Raw genomic sequence first — 25,922 nt, forward strand, 5'->3', positions numbered from 1 at the left:
CAGAACGGTTAGCAGTGGGCCGGGAGAGAGAGGGGAAAATATGGGAGCCAGCAGTGGTAAAACATAATGAAATCATGCCAGCCATAAATGGAAGATGCTGGACCATGGGGGAGATGAGAGATGTTTTCTTCCACAGCTGCAGAGCTATTAGTCAGTTAACACTTGTACAGAGGGAGGCTGAAGCCGTCTCTAAGTCAGGGTCTAAAATATCAAAGAACTTATGTTTATGTTTCTTGTAAAGTGGAAAATAATTTGAAAATGCAGCAACATGAATATGACTTCAGGGTGGTAAAAATGTTAATAGCCTGATATATTTTAAGTTACATTTCTCTATTGCATGCTCAGAGAGAAAAGTTTGCAAAGGATTTTTGCACTTCACATATATTTAGGAATGCTCTTAAATCCACGTGACATCACAAATGAAATTCAAATAAATCCATCCCTTTCTAGTGAAGTTATGAAGGGGTATTCAGCAGAAGATTAGAAACATGAAACAAGTGAATTGTTACTTCTGCACAGTCCTATCATTTTGCAGCTAACACAGATAAATATGTGTTTGAAATAGAAGCTATCTACCAACCACTGGCAATCCAGCACTGCGCTGCAGTCACAAAATTGAAGAGGTGGCAATTCATATCTTTGTTTTTTTAAACACAGATTGATGAAAGGAGTAGCATTCTGATTCTTGAGTATGGTAATAATATGATTCTGAAATAACCAATTATCAAGCTACAATTATTGTACCTGCCTTAAAGCTGGCTATTGCTAGCACTAGGCTAAGAAGTGAACTGTAATAGAAATAAAAGCATGCCTTATTATGGCATCTAGCCACTAGAACTGATGGGAGAAAAAAAAACAACCTGCCCTCACATTTCCTTCTTTGTCCTTCCCTTTTAATGAGGGCAGGGAAATAGCATGAATACCAGAAGATACAATTATAAATAGGGGTAATTCCAGAGTGACCGTAAGAATGAGTTCCATAAGATATAATTTGTTCTACTTTCTGAATGTCTTTAGCTCCCCTAAGAATCTATTTCAAGGAGTCAGTGAATCAAACTCTGCTTTATTCTTTTCTGTCAAGGCTAGAATAGCTAGGTATTAATTACTATTTCACTTTGAATATTAATGGAAATTATTTGTGTGCTCACAATAAGGAGGTCTTGGAAGAAAAATAGATGAGAAGGTTGGAAACTAACCAGTCAGATTTTGTCCTTAAACTCTGTAATAAAACAGTTTGATCACTCGCTGGAACGTTTGCCAGTCTCTCAGGCTCAGTGAACTGTGGAACAGATGGGGCTTGTCACACTTGTGGATTAGTGTTCAAATTCATGAATTCTCAATCGTGCTTATTCATTGTTCAAGAGACCTTGAGGTCTGAGACAGAAATATTGGTTAGCAATCAGTAAGTATTGTACTATGTTCTGTTTCTTGATTATGCGTAACAGAAGTGTTTGCAAAAAGCCACCAAAAGTGGATGAAAGCACCACTCCACAAATCAGTAATATGATGTTTTTGCTTGAGAGGTGCAGCAGGTTTCAGGGAATATCAGTTTCCTCCAAATACACAAGCACAGACTGTTTTAGGTACACTACAGGGCTCTAGACTACCGTCTTCTAATGTCTGAGATTCCAGTACTGCCAAAGTAACACTGTCACAGGGACAGGGTATCCTCCTCCAGAGCACTGCATCTGGCTGGAAATACCTTGTGTGGTGACCAGAGCTGCAGACACTTGCAAGGTGCTAATCTGTGAATCAGAAGGGGTGATAGGAAGGAATTTTCCCTTTCAGAATTTCCTCACAGGAAAAAAAAAAGAACACTTTTATATTTTCAAGTTAGGTCTTTCTTCGTTGCATCTGTCCAAAATATGATGCAATTTTGCATCCTTCTCTGTCTGAAAGCCTGTAAAAAGGTATTTCATGTCCTGGTTTGGTATTTTTTGTTTTGAATTTGGCCATAGAAAGTCTAGCCCCATTTTCTCCTTTTTGTGCTTGAATGAGCAGGAAAAAGAAGTCAGAGTTACGAGAATGTCCTTTTCCTAAGGAGCCCAGAAGAGCTGTTCTTCCTTAAACAATGTTGAAGCTCCTTTTTTCAGACTTGCTTAGATTAGTACCACGTCAGGTCATCAAAGTTTAAGAAGTTGTAAGAAACTGTGGTAACAAAATTAAGTGTCAGGGTTTTTTTTTCTTTAGTACAATTAGACAAGAGAAGGAAACAGAAGCCTCACCACTTGCCAAAAGAATTATCACATTCCTCTCTTCTGGTCAGGGGTAATTCCCATTTTTGGACAACAACTTGCTATAGCATTCATAAACAGTGCTAATATAATTTGTTGCTGATAGAATTTCATGGTGCACAAAGCTTGCAAATAATTGGTTTAGGAGTAAATTGAGGGGAGGGCTTTTCCCCAATCTTTTTATCTCTTGCTGTTACCATGTGTCATTCAGAGTCCAACTCAATCAAGAGTCTATTACTGATAGCTGAACAATGTGGTGCCTACAGATCTTTTATGATGCAAAAATGGGCAGTTGCATTTTGAATCTTTCAAAAGGCATTTTATAAAAAAAAGAACAAAACAAAGGACTTTACATACAGGCCCGTAGCTTGGAAAGTAATTCATTAGAAATAGATTTTTGCTGTAATTTTGTTATTTGGAATTCTAAACTGAGTAATGGGACTTCTTGAAGGATTTGGTTGTTATATTGAGAGTCAAAGAAATTTTGTGAAGTTTGGGTGTCTTTCCATTTAGTGTGTCAGGACTGCTGTGCTCCTCTGACACTGCATCTCAATGCTTCACATAGCCCTTACTTTTCCCAGGCTAAAGGGTAAGCAGATAAGCTGGTTTAGGTCCCTGCAGCATAGTTTGTCCCTGGGAGTATCAAGGGCTGCTGTAAGAAACTCAAGCACTCCTCAAAATGGAAATAGATATAATCCAAAACCTGTGTGAAGTTTTTTTTTTAAAAAGTCAACTAAAATCTACGACAGTCTTACCCCATTGAATGACTTTGTGTTGACTGAGTGGGACCAGTGTACAGTTCACATGAACAGTGGATTTCATGTTCCTTTGCTGGGGGTGGGAACAATGCTCTATTTTCCATTCTTGCAGTCAAACTTTGCGTACTGATGATAAGTTGATAATGCCCTTGGCTTAGATGATTTTCAAATATTTGTGCACTTTCTTGACTGATAATCAGTAAATAAACAATCAGGTTCTACAAACGTAGTCTTCTTAAAAACATTTTTTCTTTGTCTGTGGGTTTCACAGTCTGACACCAAAAAGATGAAGTCTCAAGCCCCAGGAAATTGAGAGAGAATGAAAAATATCCTCAAGTTCTTTACTTGTCAGGATCAAATTCTTTTTTCTGAACTGCCCTACTCCTAACTGTAAAAAGCTAAAAAGTTAAGTGAAAATCAGTGTTTATGAGCAGAATGAAACTGGGCTTTGTTAAATAGATGTAGCTCCACTGTGTTACCACTGGAGATCTCCTGCTGAACTGGTCATCTCAGAAGCTGCATCTTACTCAAAAGTTGTACCTTTCTGCCATTGGTACCACATATGCGAACAACAGTAAGTTGCATTGCCTAAAATCAAAACCTAAAATTTTGTCTTTGATTTCTTGCCCGATTTTTTGTTAATAGGGCAGAAGAAAACAAAAATATAATAAGTGATGTGAATCCCTTTATCTCAAAAAGTGAACCTATAGAAGATTTTGAGTAATTTTCTTTTCATACTGTTTTCAGAAACAAAAGTCTATGCAGAGATGATCAATTTGATCAGAGATGATAATCTTTTGCAAAAGAGAAAAAAAAACCCCAAATTTAAGCCAGATCTCTATCAGTAATTCACAGGAAGATTTAGAAAATTTTGGCTCTATTTTTTTTTTTTTTTTCAGTCTTTTCCAGCCTCCTACACATCTGGGTTGTAGGTAGGGTCAAGTTGGGAGGTGTTAAAAATCAGAGAGGAACAGTTAGTGGTATGTTTAAAGTTTATCTAAAAGTAAGAAAAGCCAATTAAAAAACTTGCTTAGCAAGTGAACTTTCCTGGTAATTTAAGAGACCCAGGTGATTTAGGGAGTCTCAACAATGTCTACAAATTTTAGTGATTCTCTGAACTTTGGGAGATTTAAAGGTTATTCCCATTATTGGCAATACAGAGCGCTCACCATGACTGGCAACTTTAGGGAGCATGCAGTTTTTACTCTATTGACTCTTGGCTACCGTTTTGTTCATGCTCTGCTCTGTATTCTTGACAGCAAATTGATTTAACTTGCAGCAGGAAAGAGAGTGTGAGTGAGCAAAGCCCGCAGGAGAGGGGGAGAGAAAGAAATGTGTGAATGTGAAATGTAGCAGGGAGCAGGGCGAGGATACTGAATGGCAACATTTAGGCATTGACTGTGACATTGTATTAACCTTTTTAATGGATGTATGTAATAAAGTGACATGTAAATGGAGCGCAAGGGGAGATATGACACTATATCTGGAAAAGGATAAAACAGTCAGTGAATACTGGGCTATTATAGCAGTTTGCAAACCTTGGATAAACTCAGTCAGTGGTTGTATAATTGGTTATTCAATCCCAACCCTTGTTCACAGCTCAAAGCCAGGAACACTGGGACCTGTTGCCAATTTGAGTGAATGCAGTGCCTGTGCTCGGCCGGAGCCTAGCATTGGAGCCAGGCCTTTTCCTGTGGGCTGGTTTCCACCATGTCTGGGACTGGCGCAGTGACAGTAGCCCTTTTGTTGTGAGAGGCTGGCTGGTGCTCCCCTCCTTTGCAAAACATCTAACAGCTACACAAATATAAGAAAATAGGAAAAGGGACTTACTGTAGCTTTTCTCTCACTGAGTTAAATGTAGGGGCTTTGAAAAGGAGGCAAAGTCTGAGCAATAAGGAAAACTGAAGCACACTATGGCCGGGTGAGGAAAGCGCTATCATGTTCCAGGAATTGTGGGCAAGCTCGTTCCTCCTAAATCCTGCTCCGAAGCCCTGCTAAACAGCCTGGGAAGCGCTCTTAGGAGAAGGGATCCCTGCCTGCCTGCTGCAGCAGCCTCTTGCATGAGCAGGGGAGCTCCTGCATGGACCCACTCCATAAAAAATTCCGAAATGTCGATGTTGTTGTCATGGGTTTGTTTGGGAGCCACTGTTGTTTGGGAGGTTGTCTCTCTCCAAATATGGAGGCAGCATTCTATCAGTCAGCTGGAGATGAACAGGGAGAGCATTAGAAGTACCATGGTTCCCTCCACCCTCATCCTTACACACACAACTTTCCAGTAAAAGCAAGGAGATATTTATGGAATGTCCTGACTCAGAGGCCAGCTGTGTCTCTTCTAGTAAAAGGGTAGTTAGAAATAAATCAGAGGAAGGTTTGATTTTGGTTGATGAAATAATGAATATTCAGTAATATATGTGGAAGATGAGCCTAGATGAGCTAATGGTCCCTTCTGGTTTGCAGCTTTTTGTGAATGAATCAGCAGTGCTATGAATCTACAGTTTTCTCCCTCTTTTTTTCCCCACTTTTCTCTAGCTTTCAGTAGTGGGATCTTGCTCCTTTACAAGCCTTACAGTTTCTCAGTGTACCTGGGTTACACAGTAGTATTTTTGTAGTGTCAACATTCCCTGTACAGGGAAGGGAATTATTGACACAGTAGATTATGCGCAGGCTTTTTAAGTTACAAAATTGAGGTAATGGTTAAAAATTATATGCCTCTAGATCACAAGGAGATGGACTTGGGGGCTAATCTCTTTAACGTCCTGATTTATTCTAGTTCAGAGAAAATAATACAGAGTGCCCAGTTTAATGCAAGGCTGCAATTCAATCAAGAGGTTCTGCTGAGGTCGTATAATTTAAATAGTTACAGCACCTCTTGACTGAGTTACAGCCTTGATAATTCAGTACTTTGTTGTTATTTATGAGGGTAACTTTTCAAAGCAATCTGCATATCTCCCACTAAAACCTGCTTTGAAAATTTTATACCATGATGTCATTGAAAAAGAATTTTTTTCTCTTGGTAAGAAAAGGGGGGAGAAAAAACCCAACAAAACCCTACACCAGCAAAATGAGAGGGGAAAGGAATGCATTTTTTTAGAATAGAAAATTAATCACTTGGAAATGGACTGGTTATTGTGAAGCAAATGCAGAAAGAGTATTAAATTTGCGATACATGAGAAAAACTACAGAAACTCCTGCCAAGGCTTTTAATGGAAAATACACCACACGTTTCATTATAAACACAGCTTTGGGAGCAAAGAGTAATAACTGTGGACAAAAAAGGCCATTGTGGAAATACTTTTTTTTTTTTTTTTTTTTTTTTTTGATAATCATAGTCAATGTTGCTCAGCCTTAATTGAAGCATTGTGAAGAGCAGCAGGAACACATTGCAGTAGGGGCTGCTGGAACAATTTGGGGGTTTGGGGTACTCACATAAAGAGGGATGTAGTACTGTGTGCTGGTGAACCTAGAACGGTTTAGTCATCAGGAGAACTGCTCTAAGGCGATTTGAAGCCTCTCCCTACTGACAGTGAAAAATCCACTCAACACACACCTCATCTTCTTAACTCCTCCAAATATTTTCTGTGTTTTGCATTACAGTGCAACACTGGCTGCAAGGATAACGCACTGATGTCTCCCTTAGGTCAGTGTTTCCAATTTAGTGAATTGTAGGTGTCTGTCTGGAGATCCCATGCTCTCCTGCAGAAGAGTGAGTGATTGAGATGCATCATTAATTTAATGTAGCAAAGACTCTGGTGGGGTTAAAGGAATTTGTAGTAGCCCCACAGAGAGCTACCCAAATGCAATTTAAATAATATGGAGGAAACTTTTCATGCCTTGATTTTTTTTTTCTGAGTTAGAAATGTTCAAAGCAGTAATAGCTGCTTTTATATGTTTTAAACTCTTACAAAAAAAGTATCTATAATATGTACAGAAATAAGTGTTTCAATTAAAGAGAGATCAGGGCTTTGCAGAAGCCTATCTTTTGTGCAGAGCTCTCAAAAATTGTGTACCTATGGTGATATTTTTTTTTTCCCCCTCTCTGGCAAAAGGAGAGGGAAGAAAAATAAAAAGTACAACACACTGCTTACTAAGTAAACCACAAGTCGCAGCTGAACTACATGTCTTCAACCCTGAATTATTGGAAGGCAAATTAATTTTTCTCTGTTAATTGTTTTAGGATGGAATTTCATTCAAAAGACTCAGAGAGAATTGTAGAATGTCTGTAGCTAATTTAGAGCCAACTAATAGGATTCATCTATGTGTAGTAGAAATTTGAGCACTAGAGACTGAGTTTCATAAAGATCTGGAAAAAGTTTGGGGATTGCTGCATTACATTTTCCTTTTCTGCCTGAGTTAGAATGAGTTTGAGATTATTTTTTTTCTTAATTTAGAATCTGTTACTTGCATTAAGAAATTATGTGTAACTGAGAAATGTGTATTTTTACCTTTTTTCATATTAAAAAAAACGCTGTTGTTTTATGTTCTCCTTAATCCTTAAACCATATAATACGTGATATCCTGGCTTTCCTGGTTTTTATAAAGCCAAAGCTGATGGTGTCACTTTAATCCCTGCAAGGAAAGGTATGACATATTCTGGAAAGTATAATATATTCTATATTACACCCTGGAGTGTGACCTTTACTTTTTTAATTAGGCTGTCCTTTCTGTATTCTTGATTCAGCTTGTGTTAAAGTAACTGGAAAAATGCTGTCTTTGATGTCCCAGGACCCTCCAACTCCATCATCTGCTTGAACCGAGCTTAAGAAAATGGAGAATTCCCCAGAGACATGTGATGCTCAGGAAGGGGCTTGCAAGGTTCACCAGGATTTTGCATGCCTGTCCCTTACAGCACTTCCATTCCTTTAGCAAGGAGGCAGTGTAAATTGGTAGTGTAGTGCTCCGTGTCTGTTTTCACAGAACCAGGAAGCTCCAAGATGGGCTCAGTGGTTAGAACATGGGAGAGAAGGTAAGCCAGCCCTGAAGAACTCCTTCCCTCTGATCTGCCCTTAACCATTGTGTTTTACATGGCATTTGACCATGGCTGTGTGTCCTTCATGTGACTTATCCCCTGTCTGCCCACGAAGGACATGGAAAAATGCTGTTGAAGAGAGAAGTGGAGACATGGGAGGGCATGACTGTGAGGGTTTTGCCAATTGCAAAGTCTTAAAGCTTTGCTGAAAGCTGAAGTTGTCAGTGTGGTATATGATACAGAAATTTGTTCCATTGGCTTTCAAGGTATAGGCTACTTTCATTTATGCCATAGCATCCCGCCCAGGATTAAGTAATTTGTTTCTCTGGCATTCTCTTAAAGCCTGGTCACAAAAGAGAACTTTCTGAACAATGGGCCTGTTACCCTTTTCAGTCTTTTCTGATCTATTAAATTCCCTATTACACCATTTGCAATTACTCCACACCCACCTTCCCATGCACCCTGTTCTCAAGTAATCTGGGAATTTACCCTTGTAATTTGCCTCACTCCCCAAGAGCCCCACATCCCTCTGTTTCACTCATCCACTTTTGATATTGAATCTGGGTCCTGTTCTGGCATACTGATATGTAGCTGGCATGACTCTCCTTCATATATGCATACCAGAGGGACATTTATATACATTTATTCAAAGACGTTTCTATCGTACTCAGAGAGAGGTGGGTTTAAGAGAAAATATTTGTCTCAGCCCCAGTTTTATCTTGGCATTGAAAAAGGAAAGCTTTTTCCAAACATCTCTTGCTAGATGTGAAATAAATCTCTGTGTAAACTGCATATTGTTGAGGATTGTGTCTGAAAAAAAAAGGTAGGTACCATACTGAGATATCAATGTTAGTCACAAAATTAAATCACAAAAGATATAATTCCATGTAACAGTTTGATAATGGTGTTATCAGAGCTCATCATCATTAGCTGTTTCATTGTTAAAATTGAGGTGAGTCCAGTTGATACTGGACTTGGAATCATTTTTTTTCCCAATTGCACCAACAGTTACCTGACCAAAGTGATTTCTGTGCAAACATCAGAATTCAGCTGAGTTTCTTAGGAACTTTGAGGTGGTTTGAGTCAATGTTCAAAGTTACCCCACAAGGACAAAAAGAGAGCTACAAGTTAGAGCTGCACAGGTCTTTCCTTGGATTCTTCCATGGATTTTTTTTTTTTTTTTTTTTTTTTTTACAGGTTTGATCTTTATTTGAAGGAGTTGCCACTCCCAAAAAGCACCCAGTTTTACTGTCAGGTCTTGCACGATTGCATTCCATTCTGAGTGTGGGTCCAGCTCCTGGTAAAAGTTTGTCTAGTCAGCTCTCAGGTCATGCATTATTCTGTGTGTCCCAGCCCTTGAGTCAGTTGTAGCCCAGTCAGTGCTTGAGATCACCATCATACACGGAAGTTTGGTTTGGCTGTTCTGTCAGTAGGTAAATGTCCCACTGAGCACCTTGAATGTGAAGCCAGGTTCTTAGGAGAGACACCTTGTTTTAACAGCTGTTTCAGAAGATGCCTTTTTCCTTTTGGGGCATGAAAGGTAGAAATAACCAAGATGAGAGCACAAATACGAAGATCCGTGGTACCAGGTTTATGTCTGCAAAGTGCAGCTTCTGCCCATTCACAGCAGAACCCAGATGTCTCTTACCACCACACACAGGTGAAGAATGAGTAGGATCCTGAGCTACAGATGTTGCAGAGAAGGTGGTCACTTCTAAGTGGTTCTTTCTTCATTTTAACTTTTCATCCTGCTTCAGTTTGGTTTGAGCTCCCCTTCACTGACGTTATTTGGGCTACACAGGTGAATGCTCTGGAACTGCAGAAAGGAGCTGATTCCTAATTTAAGTCTAGGGACCAGGTACTAGAGGCCCTCTCAGATGGGTAGCTGAGAAATCTGTGAGGATGAGTGCCCCTAGTCCTGTCTTGTTTTTAAGGAAACAGATCAGGTCCCAGAGCAACATGGACAAGTTTGCTGGGCAAAGAGGGAGAAGGCTAATTCTAGGTGGCCATTGATGAGATTGGTAGTGCAGAGTGAGAGAACTGCTTCTCGTTTCAAACTTCATCAGAACAAATGTTGACATTTTCTGTCTGTCTGGGGTCTGTGTTCTCTTTATTAGGGGGAATGTAGTGCCTCTTGATTGTCCTCATTATGTAAAGAGCTGCTCAGTGAATGACCTTAACTCTTGGGAAGGTGTTCTATTCCTGCCTTGCGTTCGCCTTACTGGTCCTTGGTGATTCATGAAGCCATCCTAAATGCAGATGAACCTTCTTGTGGATCTGGACAATCCACAGAGGAAGTTCTATCATCCTAAGAGGAATGAAGGATGTCCTAAGTTTTCTGAAGTAGTCTGAGAAAGTTCTGCTGCAGGGTATGAGTGAGATTCCTATATGATAAAAAAATGTGCTTTCTCTTTGGCATTCTGGCAGTGTTTTGAAGGCATAGTTGATGCTTCAGTCTAAATCCTGTTGTCTTTTCTGGCAAGTTTCACAGCTGTTTCACTTTGCCCAGGCTGCTGCAGCTATGTTTGCTGCCTGAGGAGTGGCTCCATGTTGGTGCCAGTCTTCAATAGCCGAGGAGTGGTTGCAGAGTTGCCCTGACTCTCCTCTCCTTCAGTGCACTGTGACAAATGAGGCCCCTTTCTTAGGCTTGTTCTCATCATTATTTTCATCTCCCTTCTCTTTTTCCCTCTTTGACTTTTCTGCTTTTACTTTCTGACTTTCCTTTCCCCTTGTCTAGAACTATTATGTTAAAGAGCTGTGCATAATAGACTTTCTCTGATTTCTTGTTGGGTGTTTGGGGATTACCTGTCACAGCTGTTACATGGCTGAACCACCCGTGTATCTCAGTGTTATTCCATAACTCAGAAAAAAAATGCTTGATCAAAAGGAAACTCAATGTATTTCCTCACCCTATTTATGCTGAAAATAACAGAGTCCAAAAAATCCATGAATGAAGACAAGTGAGAACAAACAGAACGAGTTGTCAAGGCAGATGGAATGCTGTACTTCAGCAGAGAAACCTGTGTGCAAGTTTTGGGAGATTATTTTAGGCAAGTCCAAGGATGGCATTAGCCTTAATAATTTCTTCCTAATTTGACATAATGATTTCATGCAAATATAATTTACACCACAACTAGTAGTCTGATTTACTCTGAAACTGCCAGTACTTCAGAAGCTTTGATTTATAGCATACCTTTTTTTTTATGTTATTAATAATATTGTTGTTCCTGTCTTTCTGGCATCGGGTGATTGAGATTTTGTGTTCACATACATTGTGCAAGAGGAATTCAAGATGTGTAGTTGTTTAGCATCAGGCGTATGTGCTTTAATTTTCACTTCCAGTGGTAAAACAGTCTATCATGTTTTGAAAAAGAATAGAAATCTGGGCCTGTGTGGAGTTTTTGTTGTTTCAGGGAGATACCCTTTTCAGTTTTCTGTTTTCAATTTTTAAAATTCCTTCAATGGTTTTATTAACATCCCTAATGAGTGTTTTCTGGTTCTCTCAATGTTATCATTAGGTTCAAATTATAATACTACACGTTTTCTCTAGGAAGTACATCCACAATCTGATGTCTAGCCCTTTCACTACACAATCATGTCAACTTATAATTTAAATAAATAGGTCCAGATGATCAAAAGATGTACATACTATTACATCAATTTGCTAGGTAATGCATGACTCTAAACCAACCAGTTCCACAATATGTCAGTATTTTAATGGCTTTTAGCTTTAAATTTTCAACTTTCAAGTGTATTTGTGCTTCCAGGTGGCTTGCTGATTTACTGATTTTGTTTGGACATGGAATTGCCTGATTTTCCTTCATATTTACCTGGTTTGCCAGGACAGTGACAGCACAGGGCTGCATTTAATAGGGTCTCTCTGTTGCATAACATTTTATTAATTAAGTAACCTCATCTAGTAAATATATATGAATCAGAAATATATTAGGACCAGAAAACATTTTGGCACAGTTTTTTCTTCTGGCAGTAACACTTCTGAGTGCATTGTTTAAATGGGTGCAGTCATTTTCATTTAAGGGAAAATTAACTTTTCTTCCACCTGCCATTGTTCTCTGAAGAGGATTATGATGCAGTCAGCAAAATGCTAAGGAGGGAAAAGAAAAATTGCATCAACCTCAAAAGACGGGATTTCATTTTTGTCTGCTAATCTTGTAATTATCCTGAAAAAAAGCCCCAAATAAAGGGTGAGAGATCCTCTTCGTTCTGTCAGACTTCCAGCTCCCCTTGCTCTCGTTGTCACTCTTGGCAGAGTAAGTAATGGCCATATCTGGATGCAGCCCTCCCCACCTCCACTCTGCTGGCATCATAAATTATCCAGATACAAATGGACAATGTTCATTAGCTGTGCACTTTGCAGAAAGAGCCAACTCGGGAGCTAAGCGCTCGCCCATTTTTATTAAAAGTTAAAAAGCTCCTTACTGTCATGGAAAGAGCAGGTTGTAGGAGGTACAATGGAGGACAGTGCCACAGAGCTAATAAATAAAAATAATAACTATTACCATTGGTTGAGTGACCCTGGGAGAAGAGCACTACTGAGCCATTTGTTGTTCCCTTTCACTTGTCAACAGCAGTGGCTTAAAAGCCTTCGCCATTGTTCAGGGCCTAATAGCACCTGTTGGGAAGATAGGAAGACAGCTGTCAAAAAAACAAAAAAAAAAAAAAGGAAAAACAGGGTGGGGGAGGAGGGTGGGAGCTGATGATTATGTCAGTAACAAGCACAGCTGCAGCAGGATATTTCCTGGCTTCCGTTGGGAAGCAGGGCTCTGCCCTGGCAGCTCCACACCCCACTGCTCTCCAGGATGGGCACAGGGAACCAGCATGCCCTGTGGGAGCTGCCTGGGTTTGTCTCCCAAAATAGTGAGAGCTATCCCAGAACAACCCCACACCCCTCAGTAGTGCAAGTTACAACTTTTTGACAAGGATGCTTGTTCTGCTTACTTTTTCCCCTTTGTTTATCTTTATTGCTCAGTTGCATTGCCAAATCAGACTCTTTCTCAGGACAGGTAAGGAAGGCTGAAGGGTGAGGAGCTCCAGAGATCACCAGCTCCCCTGGCAGCCCATCCTCCCGAGGGCAGAGCTGCCTGGTTCCTGGTGGTGGGAAGTGACAGCAGTGGCCAGGGCTGAAAGATGGGCTATATAGAAAATTGTCTCCTCAGCTTCATCACACATAATCCTTGCGTTTTTCATTTTGAGGAAAATTACCAGCACTTCAGGACTCTTTTTTTTTTTTTTTTTCCATTTTTAAGTAAGTTGCTCTGAGATTTTCAGGTAAGAATGCTGTTGTAACTTTATGTGAAGGGTTGCACTGCTGCTGTTAAATTTAGGATTTCAGAAGTGGAGTGGTAGAGCTTTGCAAGGATTTCCCTGGAATTCTAGCCAAACAATGTAGTTCTCAATTTACGTTCTATGGTAATTTAGATTGCATAGTTTTGGGGGCTCTTCGTGCTCTGTTTTAGGGTTTGTTCAATAATGCATTTAATTACTTGAAAAGTGACAGATCAGCATAACAATCTTTTTGGTCAAAGTGTAAACCATGAAATGTCCCTAGAACATCCTTAATTATGTATCAATACCTATAAAAAAGTTAGTGTATAGTCATATCATTGAATGCCTTTTTTAAATCCCTCTTATTTATCAAGGATGTGCAAAAAACATGGCCCTCTGTTAATATTGACAAGATATTATGGCCCTTTAATTAGAGACTGGCTCGGTTGCTAGCACTAATACAAAAATGTATTTCAGGGGAATATGTATTCTGGTGGAGTATCTCAGTCCAGCTGAGACAGAAAAACAAAACTGAAGTGAAATTTAATGTTATTTAATTATCGATGTCTTTGGTTTTATGCTGTTACTCTTGAAATAGTCTCTGGAAATATTAAAATATCTTTGTGGTTTCAGGATTTTAGTGAAGCCCAGAATGCTACCTCCTTCTGTCATCTGAAACACTTTTATTGCTGGGTGGACCACTCCTGAGAAAATCAATTCCTTCTTTCATTTAGAGATACCAGGAATTAAAGGGGCATTAGAAAGCTGGAGAACACAGAGTAAGACAGAATTCTTCCTTTTTCATGTGTAGGAGAGGGCTTTTTTTTTACTTCACTGTTGCCCTTCTTTTCATAAGGATTCCTACTGGTGGAACTTCAATTAAAAAAGAAGGTGTTGCTGCTCAGGTGTTTGAAAGTGAATTACTCTGTTTCATGTATGTATTTTTTGCACATTAGGAAAGAACTGGGCACATTTAAAAAATTAACTTCTGTTTTATTTAAAGTTTGATAAGGTTCAAAAATGTACTTCATTCTTGCATGTTAATTTAATTAGGGGTGAAGAAGTTAGTGCTAGTGGGGAGCTGGAATCATCCTAAATATTGTGTGTGCAGAAAAAGATATTCAAGCAAGGCTTGTGCCAGTGAAACACCTCATTTGGCAGAATGTGTTCTTTGGGCCAACTCCCTGGCCTAGATCTCCAAAGGCTGCAGGACCCTAATTCCTTTCCAGAATGGGATTTGTGCTCCTGAATGCCTTTGGGGATCCAAAGCACTGAATGCCCACGAATTTCAGTGACAGAAGGTGTACTGTCCTTTGTGTGATGTCCTGCACCCTTCCCAGAGCCCTTCTCTGGGGGACACCATTGCTCTTCTAATGCCTTGAGAAGGCTGACCTAGAACAGAGGCTGGACAGAGCTAAAGAATAAAGCAGGGATTTATTAAAAGGATCTCCTCCATGGATCCACCTTGGGCAGCACAAGAGCCCAGCCAAGGCTACACCCAAGATGAACCAAAATGGGCATAAAACGCACGAGCGCTCACGGGGTCTCTCACTTTGATCAGTTCTGCTCCATTTGCATTTTGGAGTTCATTGTCCAATTCCAGCCCTTGAAGTCCCATCCTTCTTGTTTTTCCTCTCTTCAACCCATGTTGTTTGTGCTCTTGGGCCTGAGATTTGTATCATTTGTCCTTGGTCCCCAGCTGAGAAGGAATTGTTTTGTCTCCCTGCTCTGTGAAGAGAGCTCAGCATCCCCTAATATGAAGCTTAGAACTACACACCAAAGCAGCACAGAATCTGAAAAATATAAAAGCCAAACTTGAGGCATCACCACTGAAAATGGGAAAGGCAGATTGCATCTGAACCAGCCACATCCTACTGTGGCTGGTTTCAGGACAGATATTTAAATGGAGGGTAACTGAGCAGTGACTACAAACTGCACTCTTCCAGTTGTTTTTGCAGAATAATGTGGGGTCGTCCTGCCCTGCCTCCATATAAATATGAGGCAACCAAGAGTGTCTCCAGGCTTGGTGTGGAAGGGCAGATGAATGGAGGTGTGAGTGGAGTACACCCCAGCTGCCCTGGCACACAAACATGATTTTCATGCCCTCAGCAGGGAAGGGGTGGCAGATATCTCACAGCAGCTTACAAAAAGAACAGCACAGCAGTGGTAAAGCACAGCAGCCCTGTGCTTTGGAGGGTTACTAGCAGACCCCTGTTAGCCTTGGTGGGGTCTGCTGTCACTACGGTAGGTAAGGCAATGAAGTATATACTCGACAAGTTAGCATGTTAGACATAACAGAGATGGAGCTGGAATTCCCTGTTCGGAGGTGAGAGCAGGAATGCAGGCTTCTTCCCTGGCTCAGGAATATGCTCATGAAAGAGGTGGTTTTCTCAGATATTTTAGCTTCAGATGGGCTTCTTCAGTGTCAGTCCAGAAGAGTGTTTGACAGAGAGAGTTTGAGAAATGCCTGAATTTTTCCCATCTGGAAGCAGGCTCTGTCCTGAGGCTGTATACCAGCAGAGGATGGAAGCTGAGAAAACCTTGTCTGTGGCCTGTGTAACCCCTAAATGAACATGGGCTCTCGTTCTGGAAGGCTGAAGGGCTGCTGTGATGTCTTGGCATTGAACATCTCCAGTGTGAGTGTGACACTGCTCCTGCAGTGGGTGACTGCTCAGTGAGACAGGACAGCCTGAAAAGCACACAGATGATGGAGCAACTGCAAATGCAGTCAGGTGATGGGGACTATAAAAATTTCAAACAGCCTGGCTATTCCTGAAGGTGGCATTGATTGAGATGCTGGTTCTGGTCTCAAATCTAGCTTAAGAAGTCCCCCTGCTCTTCCCTGTCCTGCCTAGCCATGTGTTCCTGCCTAGCCATGTGTTCCTGCCTTGTGCTGTGGTTTGCCCAAGAGATAAATCTCAAGAAATAACTTGTAGGCACAGAGTTTGTGGTGATTGGGAGTGGGGCTGTGGCCCAGCCTCATCCCTGACTGGCTCCAGCTGTGCAGGACAGATGAGCAGCATGAAGGGAACAGCCATGGAGTGCCCAGGTGCACTGACCAACCCCAGAGGGGACAGAGGGCACACAGGTGCAGTGCATCAACATCAGGGCTATAAAAGGCTGGACTGAAGGACAAGAAGGGCAGCTGCTGCAGCCTTCTGAAGAGGTATGGTGTTCCTCTGTGTGGGCAGCTTCCAGAAGCCTTCTGAAGTGGTAAGGTGTTTTTGGGGTAAAGCTTTCTGAAGAGGTAAGGTGTTACTGTGTTTGGGGTGAAGCCTTCTGAAATTGTGTGGTGACACTCTGTGTCATGGCCATCTTGACTGCACAATATGCTGAGACAATAGTTATTTTAACAACTGGTAGTTCAGTGTATCTAAAGGCTACTCTAACCTTTTTTCTCCTAATAAACATCCTCGTGGTTTTAGGTAACTTTCTTGTGAGATTGGCAGTAGGCATTGGTGAGCAGTTGTGAAAATAATTGCTTTGTATATTTGCAGGGAGAGTGGAATCATGTTTCTGGTGGCATTCGTAGATTATTGGTTTGGATATTGAAATGTTAACTAATTTATTTATGGTGCTATGGAACCTTTTCTGGCTATGTGATTTTTTTTTTTTTTAATACAAAAAGCAGTGCTCTTTTACTAGAATGGCAACAAAAATGTCTTATCATTCGTACAGCGTATAATTAATCAAAGCAGCATGATGGGCATTGCAAAAGAGAGCAAACAACTTGAAAACAAGTGTATATTTGAGCATACACAAAATTAGGCACTGTGTGCAACAAGAATGCAATGGTAACCCAATGTCGTTGTGCACCACAGGTGACTACAATCATCTGTGGATACAGAAGTTGATTTTGTCCTCTGAAATGAAAAGCTATGTGAGCTAACATGTGGCCAGGGTGGGACTGGAGATTCCATGAGCAGGAGGGCTGGTTATCTCTGCCAGAGAATGGAGCTTTTTAGTAGGCTTGGACATACGCAGCCCAGCTGTTTTCTGCACCGTGGTCGTGATGGAGTGGTGCAGTAAGAGTCATACTGTGATGTGCTGGCGAGAGCACCACAGCTCCCTAATACTGTAACCTGTGTGTTTGGTTCTGCTCTGTGAGTTTGTGCCCAAAGACTAAAAAACATTTTGTGTATTAAAAAAAACCCCAAACCCACAGAACCTAACAGCACGCTGCTTTCTGTCCAGTCAAGAGAAGCCCCAGGTTGTACTGTACTCAACACCATATTTTTGCGTATCACACCTAAGCAACCATGTCCCACATTTGAACAACATTTATGTTTATAGAAGTGTTTCCTAGTGTCTGCTCCAAAAGTTTAAACTGCTTTTAGACTGGTGAAAAATTGCAGTGCTTCCTGTGGTCTTTGATTTCCAAATTTAAATACATTCTGTTTTGTGCCTGCTCATGATTCATAGTGTCTTGCCTAGCTGCAAGTAGTTCCCTAAAAGCATGATTCTGTTGATGGAGAACCATATGTGTATGCAGGTGCTGCATGTCTATGTAACCTGCTGATACCAACCATTTCTTCACAATAGCTGCTTTATGTTCCTTGCTACAAAAATTGTTTCTGATTTTGTATAGGGAAGAGCTTCTTAATGAAAAATGGGGGCATAAAAAGAGAAAGAAGAAATGTGTTTCTCTGCTCTTCTAAAAGCAGGGTGGAAATCTGCCCTTAATTTCATTTACTGGTTTAGACCAGACAGGGTTTGTTGTGGTGCATGAACACAGAACAGGGTGCCAGTGGGGTGGCATGTTGGTAGGTGAGGGTTGCAGGAATGCTGAGTGGAACTGTGACTGACAGGTGGAACGTATTTGTGACCATAGCAGAAGAAAAAGGTGAAAAATGGGTGCCAGCTCAGCGTTTGCCAGTGCTTTATTAATACAAAGGAAGGTGCTTGCCAGAAGTGGAAGGTGTATTGGGCAGTGTTGAAGTTCATTCATGATCATTTGTGGCCACTCATTCCTTTAGGAATAACTCATGTTGGCAGGAAATGCGTGGTGGTCTGGCTGGACATTGAGCAATCCTTGGCTTCTCTCTGTTCTTGCTGCACTTCATGTTGTTATCCTTGCCAACGCCAAATGTCTTCCTTTTACTTTTTTCTAAGAAGTAGCTCGCTCTCAGCCCAGGGCAAGATCTGCTGTGGTTACAGAGGAGGGAACCCTTTGGGCACCTCCTTGGGAGGGCACTCATCCTTGGGCATCCAGACACCCTGCAAGTGGGGGGCTCCAGGACTCACACTTCTCCTCTTGACTTGTAGTCAGCTTACACCACCTCCTGCCTTTCGATCATAGCTGTCTCTTTGTAACATCAGGGCTTTCTCATTTCTTCTCCAAATACGGCTATTTTGGACATGCCTCATGGAGAGCTGTTCCTCACCTTGTTACAGCACATTGGGATTGGGTGCCTTTCTCTAGAAGCAGGCAGCTGCATCAGACCAAAGTTTACTTTCAGTAAATAATCAGCAGGAGCAGAGAGAGGTAATAGAGATTTGGCACCAAGCACTGTTCTAAGCTTGTATAAGTGGATTTCTAGGACTGTGACCCTAGAGCATGAATTGGAAAGAGCTACTGGAGAGGCTAGGCCTGAAGGCAATTCTGTGCTGTTGAGACTGGGTTTTTGGAAGGCTGCCCAGGCAGGTCCAGGTACATGTGTATCTGTGCTGCCACTGAATTGAGAGTAGGATTAGGTCCACTCCCAAAGGGAATGCTCAAAAAAAATGAACTTCAGGAAGTAGACTAAATTCAACAGAAGTCTAGCAGACTGTGATAAAAACTGTGCTTCCCTCTTACTATGGCTCTGTAGCCTCATTCATTTCCTGGAAACATACTGCTCCTTTCCCAGTGTGAAAACTTCAGATGACGTGCTTGTTAGCATACCAAAAATCAGCTTAAAAAGCTATTTAATGTTAATTTACTGAGATAATTTGCTTTCCAGTAGTTTAATGATGGATGTATAGGTACATCCATATGTGCAGATCAGAGCAGTGAACATAGGACTCACAACTCCAAGGAAGGTAGCTTCATTCCATGTGCCCAAGGTCTGTGTGAGAATTCCTGGCTGCTGGCGTCAGTCTCCAAGACTCATTGTTGTGGATGAGAGAGTTCAGTGTGGATGGTGCTTGGAGCAGAGGGAGGGTGACAGGACTGGGGGGGCACCAAGGAGCTGCTGGCACAGGCACTGGGGGCACTCACCAGTGGGCACTGCCAGACACAATGATGCAGTCAAGTGTATGTAAGCAACAGAGGTGGGGGGAAAAAAAGGAAAACAAAAGGTGCCATAAATATCTCTAAAAAGAGCTAATGACTGATGAATGCGTTGAATGGAGACATGAGAAATCATTTTGTGGATTAATTTGTATCTATAGTGATTCAGTCGGATGCCTCTTGGCCAATTTTTAGTTGATGATTGCTGTTCTTTCCGTCTCAATCCTTCTCGCTGGTGCCTTCTCTGTAATCCTCTTCTGCAACAACACATAATGCTATCTAAAACACGTAACACTATGTAAAAAAAATATAGTGTGTCTGGAACAAAAATGTCAAACATCAATGAATTACTGTTCACAAACAACTTGTGAACAAGTCTTGCAGATGTATTCATCCTGTGCTGTGACTTGGGATTGTTTACTATGTGCCATAGGACGTACACTGCAGATAGGTAATGGGGAGGATTCTTAGCTCAGGTGGGGCTTGGAAGAAGGAAAGGGGTTCTCAAAGGTTGAATTAGGAGGCATTATGAATATTCAGAACACCATGTGTAGCTTTTTGAAATACATAGCTGTTCTGATGCACATCCAAAATCTGTCATAATATAGCTCGGATTTTGCATGTAGAAAGCATGGTTTTGGTGAATTTAGGAGGAGAGGGACAATTGGAGTAGGGATCAGGACTAGCAGTTTCTGTGTGCAGGCCACCTTTCCTGGTTTCAAGCTGCGCATTATATGTGCGAGCATTAAAAGTTTTACTGACTTTCCAATGAATCCAGAGACTGCCTGCTTTGCAAAGAAGAGATAGTGTTTATTTCTTCTCTTAATTTGAGAGCATCATTTTCCCAATCAGGTCTAAAAAAAGCTGAACAAAGGATGACTTTGTTTCTGTATAATTCATGGAACCTCTACTGTCATAACCTTTTAAACAGTTATTTTTATTTAAGATGTGCAAATTTCAAATCTTTGTTTAATGGGCTACACAAATGGCATAATAAATGTTTCTTTCCAAGACATGGTGCATAAGGTATTTCACAAGCAGTTACTGAAATGTTATAAGCTGAGTATATGAATAGCATATTTTATCTAAGTACAGTATGTTAACATGGTATATAATAGAACTAAACAAGCTGTAATCTAATCTAGGCCTTTGGCTCTGTAAAACTATAGGGGTGGGGAAGCTATTATCTTTTGGATTTAAAGTTCTTTTTAAGTATTAGCAGAAGGACGATTATTTTCTGATTCTGTGTCAAAATTCTCTTGAAGTGTCTTACGTAAAAATGGCAGTTCAGATCAAGAGAGGTTTGAGACTAAGTTAGGACATGAATTTAATATGATTGCTTGGGGGTTTTTAAAGGAAAAAAAAATCTATATAATATTATTTTGAATAGTTAATATACGGTATTTCAACAGGGGAAGCACTGAATAGATCACCACAATCTATTTTATGCCATCAGGATTTCTGAGGGGGCTTATAATTGTGTTAAATTTTCATATTACTCATATTCACACATTAATGAACAGATGCATTGTTACTATTGGGATTTTGCCATTTGGCCTTTCACATCTCTAATCGTGTTTTCTTACTGAGATCTTTACCGTTCTCGCAGAAATTCAGTCATTGATACATGGCTGTCTACCGCATTCATTCCTCCCCCCCTTATTCGTCCGCGGCTCTGCCGGCATCCCCGGCGGGCTCAGCGTGCTGGGATGGAACTCGAGCTCTCCGGCCGGGCGCTTGCACCCACAGAGCTCAGAGTCCCCGGAAAGTGACACCGGGACCGAGCCGGGGGCAAGCAGGGGCTCGGGCAGGGAGGGACGCGAGCGAACAGCGGTTCGGGCGGACAGGGATGCCGGCAAACGGGGATTCGGGCAGGCAGGGATGCTGGCAAACAGGTGTTAGGGCAGGCAGGGATGCCGGCAAACAGCGGTTCGGGCAGGCAGGGATTCAGGCAAACAGGGGTTAGGGCAGGCAGGGATGCCGGCAAACAGCGATTCGGGCAGGCAGGGATATGCCGGCAAACAGCGATTCGGGCAGGCAGGGATGCCGGCAAACAGGGATTCAGGCAAACAGGGGTTAGAGCAGGCAGGGATGCCGGCAAACAGCGATTCGGGCAGGCAGGGATGCCGGCAAACAGGGATTCAGGCAAACAGGGGTTAGAGCAGGCAGGGATGCCGGCAAACAGCGATTCGGGCAGGCAGGGATGCCGGCAAACAGGGATTCAGGCAAACAGGGGTTAGGGCAGGCCGGGATGCCGGCGGCCAGCGCAGCGGGGCTCTGGCAGCCCCGGCTACTGAGCGGCTGCTGTAGCTTTAAGGCGGCAAGTTAGGTACAAGACTTGCGCTTCTTTCCGAGCGTACCACGGCGAGTATTTTGTCTAACCGCGAGGGAAGAACTTTGTCGTGGACTTTGTCGACAATGGGCTTAAAAGTAAGACGGGCTGCTTTTGGTGCCTGGAGGCTCCGGAGCCCATTGTCAGCTCACAATGGATCCCTACTGCCGCATTCCTGCTTTGCGAAGGTTTGTTGGCTTTTAAAGACTGACGGCTCTCCGCCGTAAATGCCGCATTAGCTCCGGCCTGTTTACACGCTGTTCCGGAGTTTTCAGAAAAACACAGAGGAATGGTAATTTTAAAAATATATATTAAGAAAGGAAACAAGGAAAAGGGGCAGTGTTTATCTGACCTATTCACGTTGTGGGCAATGGTTTCCTCCATGGGTGCTTCGAGGGGACGGACGAACTTGAGCACTAGCTGGGCAAGGGCCCGGAGCCCGGCGGCGCCTCCGACTCAGCAGCCGCGCACGGACCGGGCTCCGCGCGGCATCCCCAGAATTTCGTGACATTAGAGACAAGTTTTAGAGATTCTAGCGGAGAAATCTCATTCGGGCTAGCCCGGGGAGCGCCCGCGGATGCACAGAAATGAGATCGGGATGCTGTCAGGTGAACAGAACCCGAACGGAACCAAACACCCTCCTGTGCTGTCGGTGGCATCCGAAGGTTGTCGCTGCTCTCTCGGCGAGATGTGGGCGCGGGGCTGCTCCCGGCTCGGGTGTCTGCCTGTCCTTCTGCCTGCGTGCGCACAGGTTTATGTGAGATGCAGGATAGCATCCCTGAGACCGTGGTTCCCTGGGCCATCAGTGCTGCCCTGCGGTTTAAGGGAGGCCGGGCTCGCTGAGCGGCGGGGGCTCCACGGGAGCGCGCAGCCGGCAGAGCCGCCCCGAGGAACCGCAGCGCCTCCGAGCTCCGAGCTGCTGCTTCAGAGAGGAGGTGGAATTAGCCAAACGAGATAATGAAGGTTGCTCGTAATGGCTTTTACTGTGGGGAAAGTTAACCAATTGCTAATAATTGTATGGTCTCTAGGCCAGACGGTCCCTTTGATAAGTTAACATGTAGTCCCTTTATGCTCCTGGTAGGGGGTAAACAAATGCCTGAACAAATACAAATACACATAAACACGAATGTGGAGAATAGCAGTATATGTCTTAGATCCCGATAATAAGTGTGGGTATTGTTATTTAGATAGCACATACTGGGACACTTATCTTTTAGTACACTCCATTTTCTAACTGAATGCAGTGCTAATCGTGGGATTGAAAGCTATTGTAATTGTGTACCCATCTAAATGCTGACAAGAATATACAATTACATTGTTTGGAATTGAGTTTAATGTTCTCTGAATTTTATTAGCATTTATATTTACTTATGCATTAAAATTCTACACAAAAAAGAGGTCAGAATACAAGCGTTGCAGACATAAATTTCAGACCCATCCACATCCTCACTGCATTTTTCCTGAAAATACCGAACAAATATATTTTATTTTATTTTTAAAGGAAGTGATAGAATCTGAAATGAGCAAATAATGGGTTTCCATTCTAAGCAATGCCTTTTCTCCCTCTGGATTTTGCAGTCTTTAAAAGCTTTTTTCCATATCCAACTTTTTATTATTATTTATAAATGCGTGTGTTACCAGAAAATCTTTCCACAGTGTGCTTACCACCACACGATGTTTAAACACACATTATAAAGTGGATGTAATTGTAAAGACTCAGAGGGATATAATTACATGTAGCAGATTTAGGAGCTAATTCTTTGCTTCTCTCTCTCTCTCTCTTTACTCCGCATTTTATCAACATAATTATTTTTTGACTGCAGACTAACACCCAGAAACTTACAGGCATCCATTATAGGCAGCAACTTGTTCACCAAATTTAAAAACAATGAGCTGCAGGTTTATGTGTGCCCATTGTAATACAGAATTACTGGAGCTTTGTTCCACTAGAGGAAAAAGCTAATGGTTTTGAAACAGCCGGTGACAAAACACATTCAGTGTTTTTCTTTTTTGTTCCCCTTTTTTTTTTCTCTTCCCTCTCCGCTTATCAGTTTGTTGATGAAGTCATTACGAACTGGGGCCCAGAATAGGGTTGGCCTTATTTTTAGCAGATAGACTTTTAATGAATTCTGTTGTGGAGACAGTCATGTTGATTTGCTTACGTTTTTTTTCCCCCCCTTCACTCAGAAACTCCCAGTATTGAAAAGCTACTATCAAAGGACTGGAAAGACAAGCTTCTTGCCATGGGATCAGGGAACTTTGGAGAAATAAAAGGTAACGCTGTTTCTCTGCTAAAGGAAATTAAGAATGAATATACAGATAGCGCTGGCTTTATGGAACTTTGTCTACTCCTCTTCCCCTCCCCTTCAAACATGGTAATTTGGGGTTTAAATGAGATGTATGCACTCCCATCTGTGATAATATAAATCAATGAAATGGTATATTGCCCTTAGTGAATGAATTTACATTAAGCTTTTCTTCCATATATTGTTCTCTGTTATAAACAAGCACATCCTATTGCTGGATAAGGGAAAAAAAAAGTCAGTGTCAGACATATGTGGTACCAGAGTATAGCCGACCTCAGTTTCTGAAATTTGAGGGTGATCTGATTTCCTTGTTTATTTTTGGATAGACTTTGATGATGTCGATTTTTTTTTTCTACTTTTTTTGAATGTAGGGCAGAATAAAAAGAGCAAAGTTTGTGTAATGATACCTCTAGGTACTGAAATTAGCTAGTGCAGATTTTAAAAGACAGCTTACAACATCTGTGCACTAAAGCATGTTCTTGTAAAGCCGTACTCCAGAAGGAAAATGACAAAATTTGACCACTCTCCAGCAGCAGTAGTTTCTGCTTTGCCAAGATATTTCCCCATTTTATATATCTGAGGTCATTTTAGGGAACCTGTGGTTGTTTGTTTTCATGTAATTTAATATTTTTATAATTCCTCTGCAATGCTTATGATGAGAAACTCACTCAAAATACACATGTCAAAACCTGTAAATTTCAGAGCAGCCATTATCACTCTGAAAAGAAACAGTGATTCTGATTCTTTTCCCGTTTATATCAGTGTACATCTGGAGTAGCAAAACCCAAGCCAATGTTGTTTTGGAAATGTGAAAGTAGAATGAAATTAAAATTAAGCCAGTCTCCCATTTTTATAAACAGGGTTTAGTTTCTGTCCATTACTTTTGGAATGTTTACTTGCTAATGTTGTCCCTGGTCTAGAGATCCTCACTCAGGCAGGCTCCCAATCCTTGTGCCTGGCAGGTTTAAGGACCCTGTGCACAAGGGGTTGGCAGCATTCAGTAAAGCACGCAATACAAGATGCTCTCACACCTGGGTTGGTGTGGATGCAAAAAAAATAACATATTCTAATTATATGGGCCTTCCAACTTGTCACTGGTAAGCCACTAGCATTAGCCTGTGCTATTCCACTGACTTACCCAAACAGGAAAATATTCCCCTTGTTTCCCCACACTGCTCCCTAGGAGGCCGTAATTAAAAAATAAATGTACATTATATATGTAGAATAAATTTATAGCAGAATGTAGTGGTCCAGTCCCCAATAGGCTGAGATGCTGCTGTGATGATGATGGTGATGATTACTGCTACAGAGGGCCAAATCCTGGGTTCTTCATTCCTGCTCCATGTGTGTAAAGCAACAGGTCTTAAAGAGGAATGGCAGCCACTGGGCTTACCTGGGAGTTCTGGGTTTTAAAAGCACATTGTTTCAAAATGACATCATCCTTTGCCACAAACTGATGAATCTTTAAGCTATTTCAGGGACAGAGTATGTGGAGACATCTTTCATACCCACTTTTGGGTATGTATTTCAGCAGATCTTGCACAGCATGTGCAGCCTCTTTAATTCTTGACACACTGGAACCTTTAGAAGGACTCCCGGTGATTCTCCAGTGCCTTTGCACTCCGTAGAGCTGCTCTGAAGAGTGCTGTGCACTGAGAAGGTGGTCTTTTCCCTGTGCCTATGATCTTTTTCTTTTGGAGTACAATCTTTTTTCTCCCTCTTTTTCCCTTTCACAAGCTAAACTTGAAAGCAGCAGCAGCCAGATATGTGCTACCACCAGAGAAATTCAACAGTCCTTTCACTCATGCCTGGGGGAGAGGATGGGGAGC

At 41.7% G+C, this 25,922-nt stretch overlaps 1 protein-coding gene across 43 annotated transcripts in view; it reads left to right on the forward strand.

The window, feature by feature from the left end:
* SOX5 (SRY-box transcription factor 5) overlaps positions 1–25,922 on the forward strand; it is a 612,816-nt gene that overhangs the window by 432,724 nt on the left and 154,170 nt on the right. For 40 of the 43 annotated variants that reach the window (XM_072923570.1, XM_072923583.1, XM_072923589.1 and 37 more), the window contains one exon: positions 23,975–24,061. The exons of 2 other annotated variants lie outside the window; for them this stretch is intronic. In XM_072923570.1, the coding sequence (XP_072779671.1) occupies positions 23,975–24,061 (87 nt within the window). Of the gene's footprint in view, positions 1–21,836; positions 21,976–23,974; positions 24,062–25,922 lie in introns of those variants that run through there. One more of the 43 variants, XM_072923607.1, reaches the window with a different exon arrangement.

The sequence above is a fragment of the Taeniopygia guttata genome, chromosome 1A (genome assembly GCF_048771995.1).
Source record: "Taeniopygia guttata chromosome 1A, bTaeGut7.mat, whole genome shotgun sequence".
Classification (NCBI taxonomy): Eukaryota; Metazoa; Chordata; class Aves; order Passeriformes; family Estrildidae; genus Taeniopygia; species Taeniopygia guttata.